This window comes from Macaca fascicularis, chromosome 3 (genome assembly GCF_037993035.2).
Source record: "Macaca fascicularis isolate 582-1 chromosome 3, T2T-MFA8v1.1".
Classification (NCBI taxonomy): domain Eukaryota; kingdom Metazoa; phylum Chordata; class Mammalia; order Primates; family Cercopithecidae; genus Macaca; species Macaca fascicularis.
The window spans coordinates 182,233,996-182,248,335 of record NC_088377.1 but is presented as its reverse complement, the minus strand read 5'-3'; the positions used below and the strand labels follow the sequence as shown (position 1 = coordinate 182,248,335).

The window sequence follows — 14,340 nt, the reverse complement described above, 5'->3', positions numbered from 1 at the left end:
GGGCTCAAGTGATCCTTCCCGCCTCATCTTCCCAAGTAACTGGAACTACAGGCACATGCAACCATGCCCAGCTTATTTATTTATTTAGTTTTATTTATTTATTTTTTTTGAGACAGAGTCTTGCTCGTCACCCAGGCTGGAGTGCAGTGGCGTGATCTCAGCTCACTGCAAGCTCCACCTCCCGGGTTCATGCCATTCTCCTGCCTCAGCCTCCCAAGTAGCCGGGACTACAGATGCCCACCACTATGCCCAGCTAATTTTTTGTATTTTTGGTAGAGACAGGGTTTCACCGTGTTAGCCAGGATGGTCTCGATCTCCTGACCTCATGATCCGCCCGCCTCAGCCTCCTAAAGTGCTGGGATTACAGGTGTGAGCCTGTAGTCTCTTTTGTAGAGACAGGTGTTCTTCTGTTGCCCAGGCTGGCCTCGAACTCCTGGACTCAAGTGATCTGCCTACCTCGGCCTCCCAAAGTGCTGGGATCCACTCTGCCTGTTTTTTCTGTTTTTTTTTTTTTAATGCAATGGTGATCATCTTTGTACATGCCTTTTTACATGTCAGGCATTATCTCCTTGCCTTTGCTCACTTGCTCCCTCTCTAGAAAGGACCTTTTCCTCCTCCTCTCTCTTCTCTTTTTAAACTTTTTTTGTGGGTTTTATCCCTCACTTCTGTCCAGTCACCTGAATCAAGGCACAGTCCCTATTTGCATGCTAATGTTCCATTAAAATGTTTCCTATCCCGTATTTATCTTTGACAGTTCAAGGAGACTGGGCAGTTTTCCAGCCATCTGTGATTGGTTGTATTTGTGGGAGATTTCTGTGTGCAGCTGCCTGTAACTGTGCTCCTGTGCATATACGAGCCTGTGTGCGTATACGCTGATAACTCATAGGTTGACGACGTGTGCATAGGCACATGTGTGCCTGTATTTGTGTGTGTCCTATGTGTGATCTGGGGTGGGTGCATGCAAGTAGCAAGTGTGCTGTTGAAAAGGGCTGGAACTTGTTTCCCCACAAGGTCTGCTCTTCAGTCTTGAATGCTGTTTCTTTTGTGGAGAAACTCCTTTGGTATTCTTCCTTCCTTTGGTATTCTTGGCTGGTCCTTTCTTTGGTGTTCTTTATAATTTAAGTCATTCACTCTGTGGTAATTAATGACTCCTTCCTATAATTACACCCCGCTGGTATTTGCTTCTTTGCATGACTGTGCAAGGACAGTCAAAATTACTGTTTAGGGGACAGTCTGAGTTTGTGAATTACCAATTCAAAGACTGTTCCTGGGCCAGTTGGGTTCATCTGTGTCGTTGTGGATGGAAGAAAGAACTGTTATATAGAAAATAAATAGTGGCTATTTATTCTGAAGGAGAACAACTAAAGGACAACTAAGTCTTTAAATAGTGACTGTGTTTTACGGATTGATTGCTGTCTCAACCACTAGTATTAGTGGCACCCCATGGCTTCAATTAAATTTGGTCTAGCCTGAGGGGAATCATACTGGAAGCCGGTTTTATTGTTGTTTGTTTGTTTGTTTTGAGATGGAGTCTCGCTCTGTCGCCCAGGCTGGAGTGCAGTGGCCGGATCTTAGCTCACTGCAAGCTCCACCTCCCGGGTTCACGCCTTTCTCCTGCCTCAGCCTCCGGAGTAGCTGGGACTATAGGCGCCCGCCATCAAGCCCAGCTAATTTTTTTGTATTTTTTAGTAGAGACGGGGTTTCACCGTGTTAGCCAGAATGGTCTCGATCTCCTGACCTTGTGATCTGCCCACCTCAGCCTCCCAAAGTGTTGGGATTACAGGCGTGAGCCACCGCACCTGGCCAGGAAGCAGTTTTTAAAGTTGAAAACAATCAGCCTGGTGCTCTCTGCCTTTGGATACTCTTCTTCAGAGCCCTCCTCTCCCTGACACTTGGTGACTTTGGGAAGGCTTGTTGACCGTCAGGAGCGGTGAACAGGACTACTAGCCTGCCGACTTCAGAAACTGTCTGCAAGGGTGTTTTAAAGTAGAGCTCGGGCCAGGCGCGGTGGCTCACGCCTGTAATCCCAACACTTTGGGAGGCCGAGGCAGGTGGATCACTTGAGGTCAGGAGTTCGAGACTGGCCTGGCCAACATCGTGAAGCCCCGTCTCTATTAAAAATACAAAAATTAGTCGGACATGGTGGCAGGCACCTGTAATACCAGCTACTTGGGAGGCTGAGGTAGGAGAATCACTTGAACCCAGGAGGTGGAGGTTGCAGTGAGCCGAGATTGCAGCATTGCACTCCAGCCTGGGTGACAGAGCAAGACTCCATCTCAAAATAATGAATGAATGAATGAATGAATGAATGAATGAATGAATGAATAAAGTGGAGCTCACTAGCAAGCTATTGGAAACAAAGAAATTGATGCAAATTATTACAGAAACAATTTAGGTTAGGGCCAAACACCGTGACTCACGCCTGTAATCCCAACACTCTGGGAGACCAAGGCAGGCAGATCACTTGAGGCCAGGAGTTCAAGATCAGCCTGGCCAACATGGTGAAACCCTGTTTCTACTGAAAATACAAAAAAAAAAAAGCTAGGTGTGGTGGTACATGCTTGTAATCCCAGCTACTCAAGAGGCTGAGGCAGGAGAATCACTTGAACCCATGAGGTAGAGGTTGCAGTGAGCCAAGATCACACCACTGCACTCCAGCCTGGGTGACAGAGTGAGACTCTGTCTCAAAAAAAAAAAAAAAAAAAAGAAAGGAAGGAAGGAAGTTAGCCGTTATATTTAGGTTAGACACTATCAATTCCTAACCTCAGATATTCAGATATGTGATATTTCAAATTACTGAAGATAACCTTAGCATGATGCATTTTTCTTTAAATTTTTATAAAGGAAATTTAACAAGTATAAACCTATAAACAATAGCAACAAAGCCTACAATTCTCCTCACATGAAAAAGTACCTGTTTATAAGCAAATATGAATAATAATGAGATAAATAATTAGAAATTATTATTTTGTGTTTCCCAAATTGTATCTGGGGTGCTTTTTAAAAGCACAGATTGCTGGCTAGATGTGATGGTATGCACTTGTAAGTCCCGCTATTCAGGATGCTGAAGCAGGAGGATTGCTTGAGCCCAGGAGTTCAAGTCCAGCCTGGGCAAGATAGCAAAATTCTGGCTCTAAAAAATATATATTTATACATAGAGAGACCAAAAAATCACAAATTTCTGTTCATAAGCAAAACAAACAAACTCATGACTTTAAATATAATCTCTAAATCAGACTTCATTAATTCATCCTGTCCCTTTTTTTTTTCTTTTTTTTTTTTTGAAATGGAGTCTTGCTCTGTCGCCCAGGCTGGAGTGCAGTGGTGTGATCTCGGCTCACTGCAAGCTCCGCCTCCCAGGTTCACGCCATTCTCCTGCCTCAGCCTCCCGAGTGCTGGGACTACAGGCGCCCACCACCACGCCCAGCTGATTTTTTTTTTTTTTTTGTATTTTTAGTAAGGACAGGGTTTCACCATGTTAGCCAGAATGGTCTCGATCTCCTGACCTCGTGATCTGCCCACCTTGGCCTCCCAAAGTACTGGGATTACAGGCGTGAGCCACCGTGCCCAGCTCTTTTTCTTTTTTCTTAGACAGCATCTTGCTCTGTTGCCCAGGCTGGGGTGCAGTGGTGTGATCTCAGCTCGCTGCAACCTCCGCCTCCTGGGTTCAAACAGTTCTCATGCCTCAGCCTCCCAAGCAGCTGAGAGTACAGGTGCCTGCCACCAAACGTGGCTAATTTTTTTGTATTTTTAGTACAGATGGGGTCTTGCCGTGTTGGCCAGGCTGGTCTCAAACTCCTGACCCCAGGTGATTCACCGGCCTCAGCCTCCCAAAGTGCTGGGATTACAGGTGTGAGCCACCACGTCCGCCCTTGTTCTTTTTTTTTTTTTTTTTTTTTTTCGTAGACATGGGACCTCACTATGTTGTCCCAGCTGGTTTTGAACTCCTGGCCTCAAGTGATCCTCCTGCCTTGGCCTCCCAAAGTGCTCATCCTGTTCTTTAACAAGATAACATTCATCCAGTCTTTGATATGTCAGATACTGTATGATGTGCTAGAATCTCATAGAGAGAGAGAGAAAAAAAAAGATTAGATCATTTTTCTTCCAAGTTCGAACATTAACTCATGTGACCGGGACACATCACATCACACCTCAGGGCTTATTTCCTTCTTGCTGAAATAAGAATGTCAGGCTGGATGGCGTCACGCTTCCTTCTAGTTCCAACACTCAAAGACTGTCTGAAATTAGTTGAATTTCCCAGCATAATATGGTTTTACTGAATGTATTCACTGAGAGTGTTGTAAGTCTTTGCCTGGAGTGAGAAGGGACTGCTTTGCCTGGGCCCAGAGATAGAAAGGCCTGATTGGAGGCTCTGCCCTCCAGTTTCCTGAGCCTCCTATTTGGAAAAGACCCCTGGCAGTGTTTTTTTATTCATTGAAATAGTTACATTCTAGAATGTCAAGCGGAGAAGCATAGATAAAGTTTCTCTCAAGCATACTGTTTTTTCCTCCCGACTTCTCCCAGAGGTGTAGAGTTGGAACTGCCCTGGGGGGAAGAACGCCCCAGCAGACTGAGCTGCAAGCCCTTCCCAAGGGAAGAGGTTAAGGCGGCAGTCACAAATGTGGAGAGGTGGGAGAGGCCATCCTTCCATCATCTGCCTCACCCTCCCACGCTGGGGTTTGTTCTCGAACCGTCTCTTACCTTTCTCCCTGCAGTTGGAAAGATCTTTCAAGTTCATGAGAGAGGCTGAGGACCAACTGAAGGCCATTCCCCAGTTCTGTTTCCCTGATGCCAAGGATTGGGTTCCTGTCCAGCAGTTCACCAGGTACGAGCTGGCTTCTCCCCTTCCCAGCCCCAAAGACTAAGGTGGGACTTAGAGATGGGGTTACGGGTGGCAGACCCCGTGAGTCATTCCCACCGTTACGCAATCCTGATGGGCCCTGGCCTAGAGCTTTCCCCAAGGGGTGTTTTATAGCTTCCCTGAAGGTGAGAGTCACCTGCCCAGCATGCAGACCTCCCAGGCCTCCCACTCAATCTGGGGATGTTTGTTTCAGAAGCCTCCCGGAAGGTAATTCTTAGCCTGGGAAAAGTTAGGGCAACATTGCCCTTCCCCGTTCTCATCCTGAAACATCTCTTCAGTCTCCTATCCAGCTGTTTCTTGGATTGGGATCCGCTTACATTTCTGCTTCATCTTGTGTTATTAGACACCAGTGTTTTTATTATCAGATGTTTCAGCATTTGGCCAAACTCAGTAGACTGCGGGTCCTGTCTTTAAGGGGTACTGCATTCCTTGAGGGTGGCTCAGCAGTCTTTAAGGACCGTCCAAGCCTTGGGGCTGCTCTGTACAGACCATGACCTGAGAGAGCTGCCCCGGGGCAATTCCAAGAGGGGCACAGAACCGTCCCACTCTTCCGCTGCTCTCTCACCGAGTCACATCCCCAAATGAGCAGATGTCACTGCACTCACACATGCTCGGCTCCCTAAGGACAGCACCCCAGGCGCTTCCCTCTCTTCAGCCTCCAGAGTCAATGACAGTTGTGTTTTGTAAAGTAGGGCAGCCCAGGTGATTGAATGCTGGGAGAGCCCTGAGCTAGGCATGGTGGCGAGCGCCTGTAATCCCAGCTACTCGGGGAAGCTGGGGCAGGAGAATCGCTTGAACCTGGGAGGCGGAGGTTGTGGTGAGCCAAGATCACACCACTGCACCCCAGCCTGGGCAACCGAGTAAGACTCTGCCTCGGAAAAAAAAAAAAAGAGGAAAAAAAAAAAAGAAAAAATGATGGGAGAGCCCTGGATGGAAACGAAGTACCACATTTCCTCTCAGGCCACAGCAACACTTTAGTTCTCAGTCTCACTGACTTTTTTTTTTTTTTTTTTTTTTTTTTTTTTGAGATGCAGTCTTGCTTCTTCCTCCAAGCTGGAGTATAATGGCATGATCTTGGCTGACTGCTACCTCCGCCTCCTGGGTTCAAGCAGTTCTCTTGCCTCAGCCTCCCCAGTAGCTGAGAGTACAGACATATGCCACCATGCCTGGCTAACTTTTGTATTTTTAGTAGAGACGGGCTTTCACCCTGTTGGCCAGGTGGGTCTCGAACTCCTGACCTCAAGTGATCCACCCACCTCGGCCTCCCAAAGTGCTGGGATTACAGGCATGAGCCACCATGCCCAGCCCAGTCTCACTGACATTTACTTTGAAGCTATGGGTGACCCGTGTCTCAGCATGGACAGGGACAGGTGGGACGGGGAGTGGCCTTTCCTACGGCCTCCTGCAGTGCGTCCCCTGGCTGCTCACTGCCACCCCTTGCTGCAGAGTGATGAAGTGTCTTTGGTTTTGTTTTGCTTTGTGATGTGTTTGTGTTTTCCCACCCACAGTGAAACATTCTCATTTGTTTTAACTGGAGAAGATGGGAGCAGAAGGTTCGGTTACTGCCGAAGACTGCTGGTGAGTACAGTCTGCTTTCAGCCTGCAAGAGCCTCGTGGACAGCCAGGTCTGACTTCCTGGTCCCATGAGACTGAGATTTCCCAATGGGCCACAGGAGGAGAAGGAGCAGGGGGAGTGGCAGGTGAATCAGGACAGTTAATACCACAGAAAAAAGCTGGCACGGTGGCTCATGCCTATAATCTCAGCACTTTGGGGGGATGAGGGGGACAGATCACTTGAGACCAGGAGTTCAAGACCAGCCTGGGTAACAAATGAGGCCCCAGCTCTATTTTAAAAATGTATACTAAAAAATTAAAAATTAAAAAACAGGAATTGAGGGTGCTCACCTGAGTCTTCTTGGTAGGTGGCAATGTCCATTTCCATCAGAAAGAAAGTACTTTTATTTCATTTTGAGATGGGGTCTCACTCTGCTGCCTGGGCTGGAGTGCAGTGGATCATGTTTCACTGTAGCCTCGACCTCCCCAGCTTAGGTGATCCTCCTGCCTCGGCCTCCCAAGTAGCTGGGACCACAGGCATGTACCACCACACATGGCTAATTTTTAAATTATTTGTAGAGACAGGATCTTGCTATGTTGCCCAGGCTGGTCTCGAACTCTTGGGCTCAAGCAATCTTCCCACTTTGGCCTCCCAGTGTGCTGGGATTACAGGCATGAACCACTGCAACTGGACAAAAATACTTTCTCCATTATTTTTCCTGCCAAATAAAAGACCTTTCTCTCTTTAAGCAAAATATTTTTTTCTAATAAAATGTGCCAAACAGACCCTGATCACTTAGAGAGAACATTCAGAATGGTTGCTAAGGACAGAAGACTCAAATAATTCAAGAATGTCCCCTTCAGAAGAATCACCTTTAAAAGTCAGGAACTGGGCCGGGCGCGGTGGCTCAAGCCTGTAATCCCAGCACTTTGGGAGGCCGAGATGGGCGGATCACGAGGTCAGGAGATCGAGACCATCCTGGCTAACAGGGTGAAACCCCGTCTCTACTACAAAAAAAAAAAAAAAAGGCCGGGCGCGGTGGCTCAAGCCTGTAATCCCAGCACTTTGGGAGGCCGAGGCGGGTGGATCACGAGGTCAGGAGATCAAGACCATCCTGGCTAACATGGTGAAACCCCGTCTCCACTAAAAATACAAAAAACTAGCCGGGCGTGGTGGCGGGCGCCTGTAGTCCCAGCTACTCGGAGGCTGAGGCAGGAGAATGGCGTGAACCTGGGAGGCGGAGCTTGCAGTGAGCCGAGATCGCGCCACTGCACTCCAGCCTGGGTGACACAGCGCGAGACTCCGTCTCAAAAAAAATAAAATAAAATAAAATAAATAAATAAAAGTCAGGAACTTGTTTCAGTGCAATGATCCTGCTAAAGCATTTTAGAATTGTCATTTTGAGGCCCGTTCTTTTGAAAATCTTCAGTAATGGTGAATCTTTTTCCACTGAGAATATACTTGAGCCCCTAAAATAGGCTGAAAAACTTTAGAGTCAAGTATAATGCATGGCACATAGTAGGTGTTCAAGAAACATTTTTTGAATTAATCAGTAAAATGAAAAGCATGGATAATTGAAAAAGTTAAGTGAGATAATAATTTTGTTGATCAAATTACTTTAGGGTTAAAGTATTGAGATTGAGGTCGGGCGCAGGCTCACGCCAATAATCCTAGCACTTTGGGAGGCTGAGGTGGGCAGATTGCGTGAGCTTAGGAGTTCAAGACCAGCTTGGCCAACATGGTGAAGCCCTATCTCTACTAAAAATACAAAAAAATAACTGGGCATGGCGACACACGCCTGTAATTCCAGCCATTCAGGAGGCTGAGTCACAAGAATCGCTTGAACCCGGGAGGTAGAGGCTGCAGCGAGCCGAGATCACGTCACTGCACTCCAGTCTGGACAACAGAGCAAGACTCTGTCTCCAGAAATAAATAAATAAAATTTTTTTAAGTATTGAGATTGGGCAGGGTGCCGTGGCTCTCCCCTGTAATCCCAGCACTTTGGGAGGCCGAGGTGGGCAGATTACGAGGTCAGGAGTTCGAGACAAGCCTGGCCAATATGGTGAAACCCCTTCTCTACTAAAAGCACAAAAATTAGCGGGGCGTGGTGGTATGCACCTGTAATCTCAGCTACTTGGGAGGCTGAGGCAGGAGAATCACTTGAACCCGGGAGGTGGAGGTTGCAGTGAGCCAACATCGTTCCACTGTACTCCAGCCTGGTGACAGAGTGAGACGCCGTCTCAAAAAAAAAAAAAAAGTATTGAGATTGATCTTTTTTTTTTTGGTTTGAAAATTAGCTTAAAACTGAGTTTTCAGAAAGATCTTCAGAAATGATTTCTCACTTGAAATTATCATTATAATAAACATATAGTGATAACAAACAATTGTAACAAACATTATAATAAACACAATGGGATAACAACTTACTTTATTGGGTTTTCCAAAGCTACGATATGTGGAAACATCTGGCACTTGATAGTTTCCCAAAAAACGTGTGGGTTCCTTTCTTCCCTGAGGTTGTCAACACTCATAATTCCCTTGTGTTTCTCTCCAAAAAGCCTGGAGGCAAAGGGAAGCGCCTTCCTGAAGTTTACTGCATTGTGAGCCGCCTCGGATGCTTCAGCCTCTTTTCAAAGGTGAGAACTTGGACCTCAGAGAAAGAGGAAGGGAAGGAACGGGAGGGCTCTAGAGGGGTCCAGGGAATACCCCCATGTCCTGGGCCTTCTCTCGTTTTATTCTCTACCTACTTCCCTTCCCATTTCTTCACTCCTCTCCTCATCACCCCTCTCTTCTCTCACCAGTGGTTCAGGAAATGAGAGTTGATGGGCCTGGTGCGGTGGCGGGGTGGCTCACGCCTGTAATCCCAGCACTTTGGGAGTCTGAGGCGGGCGGATCACTTGAGGTCGGGAGTTCAAGATGAGCCTGGCCAGCATGGTGAAAGCCCATCTCTGCTAAAAATACAAAAAAAATCAGCTGGGCATGGTGGTGCCTGCCTGTAGTCCCAGTTGTCGGGAGGTTGAGGCAGGAGAATCACTTGAACCTGGGAGGTGGAGGTTGCAGTGAGCCGAGATCATGCCATTGCACTCCAGCCTGGGTGACAGAGCAAGACTCCGTCTCAAAAAAAAAAAAAAAAAGAAAAAGAGTTAAGGAAGGGCCAGGTTCAGAAAGTGTGTGTGGTGCAGGGAGGGTGAGATAATTGCAGTTGAGAAAGGGAGGGGTGGAGGACCCTCCCAGAATACTGCAGGTGTTTTATTTTTCTTCTTCTGAGCATTGCCTTTTGTCATATGAGCTTTGGCGTAAAAAAAGCTACTGTAATAGATGGATAGGTGTGTACCCACGTGTATATGTGTCATGTATGTATAACAGTTTTGTGGAGGGGGGATTAATTATTTTAATAGTGGTCTAAGATTATCAAAATATTCATATAATTTGGTCTTCTTTTCTGGAAAATGAGCCAATATATGAACACATAGGAATTGCCATATTGAATTAGCTCATCTACCCCAGTATTCTGGATTGGTATATAGGAAAGAATTACTATCCTATGTGATGCTGATCTCAAAAACTAGGTATAATCCAACATCATTTCCTATATTAACCAGACATGAGTGTCTAATTCATAATTTTTTTTTTCTTTTTTTGAGACAGAGTCTCACTCTGTCACCCAGGCCAGAGTGCGGTGGCGCAATCTCGGCTCGCTGCCACCTACACCTCCCGGGTTCAAGCAATTCTTTTGCCACAGCCTCCTGAGTAGCTGGAATTATAGGCACGTGCCACCACGCCTGGCTAATTTTGTATTTTTAGTAGAGATGGGGTTTCACCATGTTGCTCAGGCTGGTCTCAAACTGGCCTCAAGTGATCCACCCACCTTGGCCTCCCAAAGTGCTGGGATTATAGGCGTGAGCCACCGCATCCGACCTAATTGATAAATTTATTTTCAGTCCTTCTTGAGTATATAGATCTGTCTGAGCTTGCTTTTGGGAATTGAAATTTGTGCACCTACGGTCCATGGATGTTAAAGCAGTACTCCCTAAAAGCATTTCTTTTTTGTTTGTTTGTTTTTTTGAGACGGAGTCTCACTCTGTTGTCAGGCTGGAGTGCAGTGGCGCAATCTTGGCTCACTGCAACCTCCACCTCCTAGGTTCAAGCAATTCTCCTGCCTCAGCCTCCCGAGTAGCTGGGACTACAGGCACGTGCCACCACACCCAGCTAATTTTTGTGTTTTTAGTAGAGACGGGGTTTCACCGTGTTAACCAGGATGGTCTCCATCTCCTGACCTCATAATCCACCCGCCTCAGCCTCCCAAAGTGCTGGGATTACAGGCGTGAGCCACTGCGCCCGGCCCCTAAAAGCATTTCTATAAAAAAGCCTTCCTCCTGCCCGCCCTCTCCCTAAATTCAGAGGAAGCCTGAATTATACCGATACAGTGTGATCTCTTCCCATGGTAGAACTTGTACTTCTCTGCAAGTCTGTTTGAAAGAATTAATGTCTGGTCAGGAGGCTGAGACCGGTAGATCACTTGAGCCCAAGAGTTCGAGGCTGTGCTGAGCTGTGATCGCATCACTGCACTCCAGCCTGGGAAAACTAGCGAGACCCTGTCTCTAATTAAAAAACAAAAAACAAAAGAAGGCCAGGTACAGTGTCTCACACCTATAATCCTAGTACTTTGGGCGGCCAAGGCAGGAGGATCGCTTGAGCCCACGAGTTCAAGACCAGACTAGGCAACATGGTGAAACCCTGTCTCTACAAAAAATACAAAAAAATTAGCCAGGCATGGTAGTGTGCACCTGTAGTTCCAGCTACCTGGGAGGCTGAGAGGTGGGAGGATTGCTTGAGCCTAGGAGGCTAGGCTGCAGCAAGCCACGTTCACACCAGTACACTCCAGCCTTGGTGATAGAGTGAGACCCTGTCAAGAAAGAAAAGGAAAAAAAAGAAAAAGAGAAATAAAGAGAAAGATAAAGAGGAAGGGAGGGAGGGAGAGAGGGAGGGAAGGAGGGAGGGAGGGGAGAGGGAGGGGGGAAGGAAGAGGGGGAGGGAAAGGAAGGAAAGAAAGGAAAATGAAAGGAGAAAGGAAAATGAAAGGAAAAAGAAAGAAGGAAAATGAATGCTATCAGTGTAATCTTAGCCAGGGTCTCCCCTCCCCTCCACCAGAAGTGGTCATCATTTTATGTTGGAGTTGGCCATTGGCGAGGTCTAGCGGGCTAGGCATTACTGCTCAGGCCAGTCTTTCATGTGATTTGTTTACATATGAAGTAAGGTTAGAGGTCGTAGCCTTTGTTGTTGTCAGAATGCTTATGAACACTGGAAGTAAAACAGCTCATGTGAGTTAGGCCAGCTTCCAAGTGGAGGCTTTGAAGTTCACATAAGCGGTCCTTGCTGTCATGGGCAGGGGACGTGAAGCCAGTAAATGTGCTAACATACTTCTGTGATGCAGAGTCCTTGGTTTTCCTGTCTGTTTTCTGACCAGGGATATTTTAGGAGCACAGTGTGATGACTTGCTGAAGACCACACAGCAGATATTCAGGACAGAACCGGAACCAGAGCTTTAGCTAACTGAGCCCAGGAACTTGAGCTATTTCTAGGTGTGGGGCAAGGATGGCCAAAATGGCATATTGTCCTTTAGAACAGAAAGGAGTCATGGAGAAGAAGAAGAAGAGAGCAGCTCTTAGAATCTCTGAAGGAAAGGGTATCAGTGAACAATTGCTCTAGTAATACCATCTAATGAACCACAGAGCCTTCAATATTCAATCGTTTGTTCTCCCAGCTGTGAGGTCAGCTGGGGTTTGGGCTCGGCAAGTATTGTGAAGAGGCTGGGTTGGCTGATTGAGGCTGGCTGGTTGGCTGATCTAGCTGCTCTAGAGGCTGCAAGTCTGGGCGCAGGCCTGCTCCACGTGTCTCCCATACTCCTAGACAGTGAGATGGCCCACATGTGCTCTTCTCGTGGCAATGGCGGAGGCACAAGAGGGCACACAAAACACAAAGGCAGGCCTCCTAAGGCCTGGACAGAGAACTCGCATGGCAATGCTTCTGCCTCATTCTGCCCAGTATCCCAAAAGCTTTTTTTCTTTTTTTTTTTTTTTTTTAGATGGAGTCTTGCTCTGTCGCCCAGACTGGAGTGCAGTGGCGCGATCTCGGTTTACTGCAACCTCCGCCTCCCAGGTTCAAGTGATTCGCCTTCCCAGCCTCCTGAGTAGCTGAGATTATAGGCACCTGCCACCACACCCAGCTAATTTTTGTATTTTTAGTAGAGACAGGGTTTCACCATGTTGGCCAGGCTGGTCTTGAACTCCTGACCTCAGGTAACCTGCCTGCCTCGGCCTCCCAAAATGCTAGGATTACAGGCATGAGCCCCTGTGCCCGGCCACAAGCTTTTTTAAATTACTGTCCCCCAAAGCAGCCTTTTTAGATGTGTTTTCCTTAACTGCCTCCCCCAAAATTCTTATTAATTTTTTTCATATTATTGTCTTTTTTTTGTGCTAAAATATATACATAACGAAAAATTTACCATCTTAACCATTTTAACAGTTCAGTGGCATTACATCCACATCGTTGTGCAACAATCACCACCATCTATCTCCAGAGCTTTTTCATCTCCCCCAACAGAAACTCTGTACCCATTGAGGCCAAGCGTGGTGGCTCACGCCTGTAATCCCAGCACTCTGGGAGGCTGAGGTGGGGATCACCTAAGGTCATGAGTTCAAGACCAGCCTGACCAACATGGTGAAACCCCATCTCTACTAAAAATACAAAAATTAGCTAGAGCCAGGTGCAGTGGCTCACACCTGTAATCCCAGCACTTTGGGAGACTGAGGCGGGCAGATCACCTGATGCCAGGAGTTCAACACCAGCCTGGCAAACATGGTGAAACCCTGTTTCTACTAAAAATACAAAAATTAGCCAGGGCTGAGGCAGGAGAATCACTTGAACCTGGGAAGCAGAGGTTGCAGTGAACCAAGATCACACCACTGCACTCCAGCCTGGGCAACAACAGCGAAACTCCGGCTCAAAAAAAAAAAAAAAATTAAGTGAATGTGGTGGTGAGCGTCTGTAATCCCAGCTACTCAGGAGGCTGAGGCAGGAGAATCGCTTGAACCTGGGGAGCAGAGGTTGCAGTGAGCCAAGATCACGCCATTGCACTCCAGCCTAGACAACAAGAGCGAGACTCCATCTCAAAAGAAAAAAGAAACTCTGTACTCATTAAACAATAATTTCCCATTCCCCCCACCAACCCCTTACCATCGCCATTCTACTTTCTATTTTTATGAATTTGAGGATTCTAGGAGCATCATAGAGGTAGAACCATCCAATAGCTGTCCTTTTGTGACTGACTTCAATTCACTTAGCATAATATTTTCAGGGTTCACTCATGTTGTAGCATGTATCTGTACTTCATTCCTTTTGTGGCTGAATAATATTCCACTGTACGTATATACAACATTTTATTTATCCATTTGGTATGTACAACATTTTATTTATCCATTTATCCATTGATGGACATTTGGGTGGTTTCCACATTGTGGCCATTGTGAATTATGCTGCTAGGAACACACGTGTACAAATAAACATCTATTCAAGTCCCTGCTTCAATTCTTTTGGGTATACACCCAGAAATAGAGTTGCTGGATCATATGGTAATTCTGTTTAGTTTTTTGAGGAACTGCCATCCTGTCTTTTTAATTTTAATAATACATTTTATTTAACAGAATATGTCCAAAATATTATTTTATTTCAGCATATAATTGACATGAAAAAAATCATTGATATATTTTATATTCTTAATTGTCTATTTTGAGGGCTGGGCATGGCGGCTCACACCTGTAATCCTAGCACTTTGGGAGGCCAAGGTGGTTGGATCACCTGAGGTCAGGAGTTCCAGCCTGGCCAACATGGCAAAATTCCATCTCTACTAAAAGTACAAAAATTA

The 14,340-nt window shown here is 46.5% G+C and overlaps 1 protein-coding gene across 10 annotated transcripts in view; it reads left to right on the top strand.

The window, feature by feature from the left end:
• The window catches only part of DENND2A (DENN domain containing 2A), a 123,463-nt gene that overhangs the window by 75,783 nt on the left and 33,340 nt on the right, over positions 1-14,340 (top strand). For all 10 annotated transcript variants that reach the window (XR_012432933.1, XR_012432934.1, XM_015448139.4 and 7 more), the window contains 3 exons: positions 4,716-4,825; positions 6,370-6,439; positions 8,975-9,052. Coding sequence is in view for 8 of the 10 variants with exons in the window: in XM_015448139.4 (XP_015303625.3) it covers positions 4,716-4,825; positions 6,370-6,439; positions 8,975-9,052 (258 nt within the window). In the remaining 2 variants the exon portion in view is untranslated. The remainder of the gene's footprint in view (positions 1-4,715; positions 4,826-6,369; positions 6,440-8,974; positions 9,053-14,340) is intronic.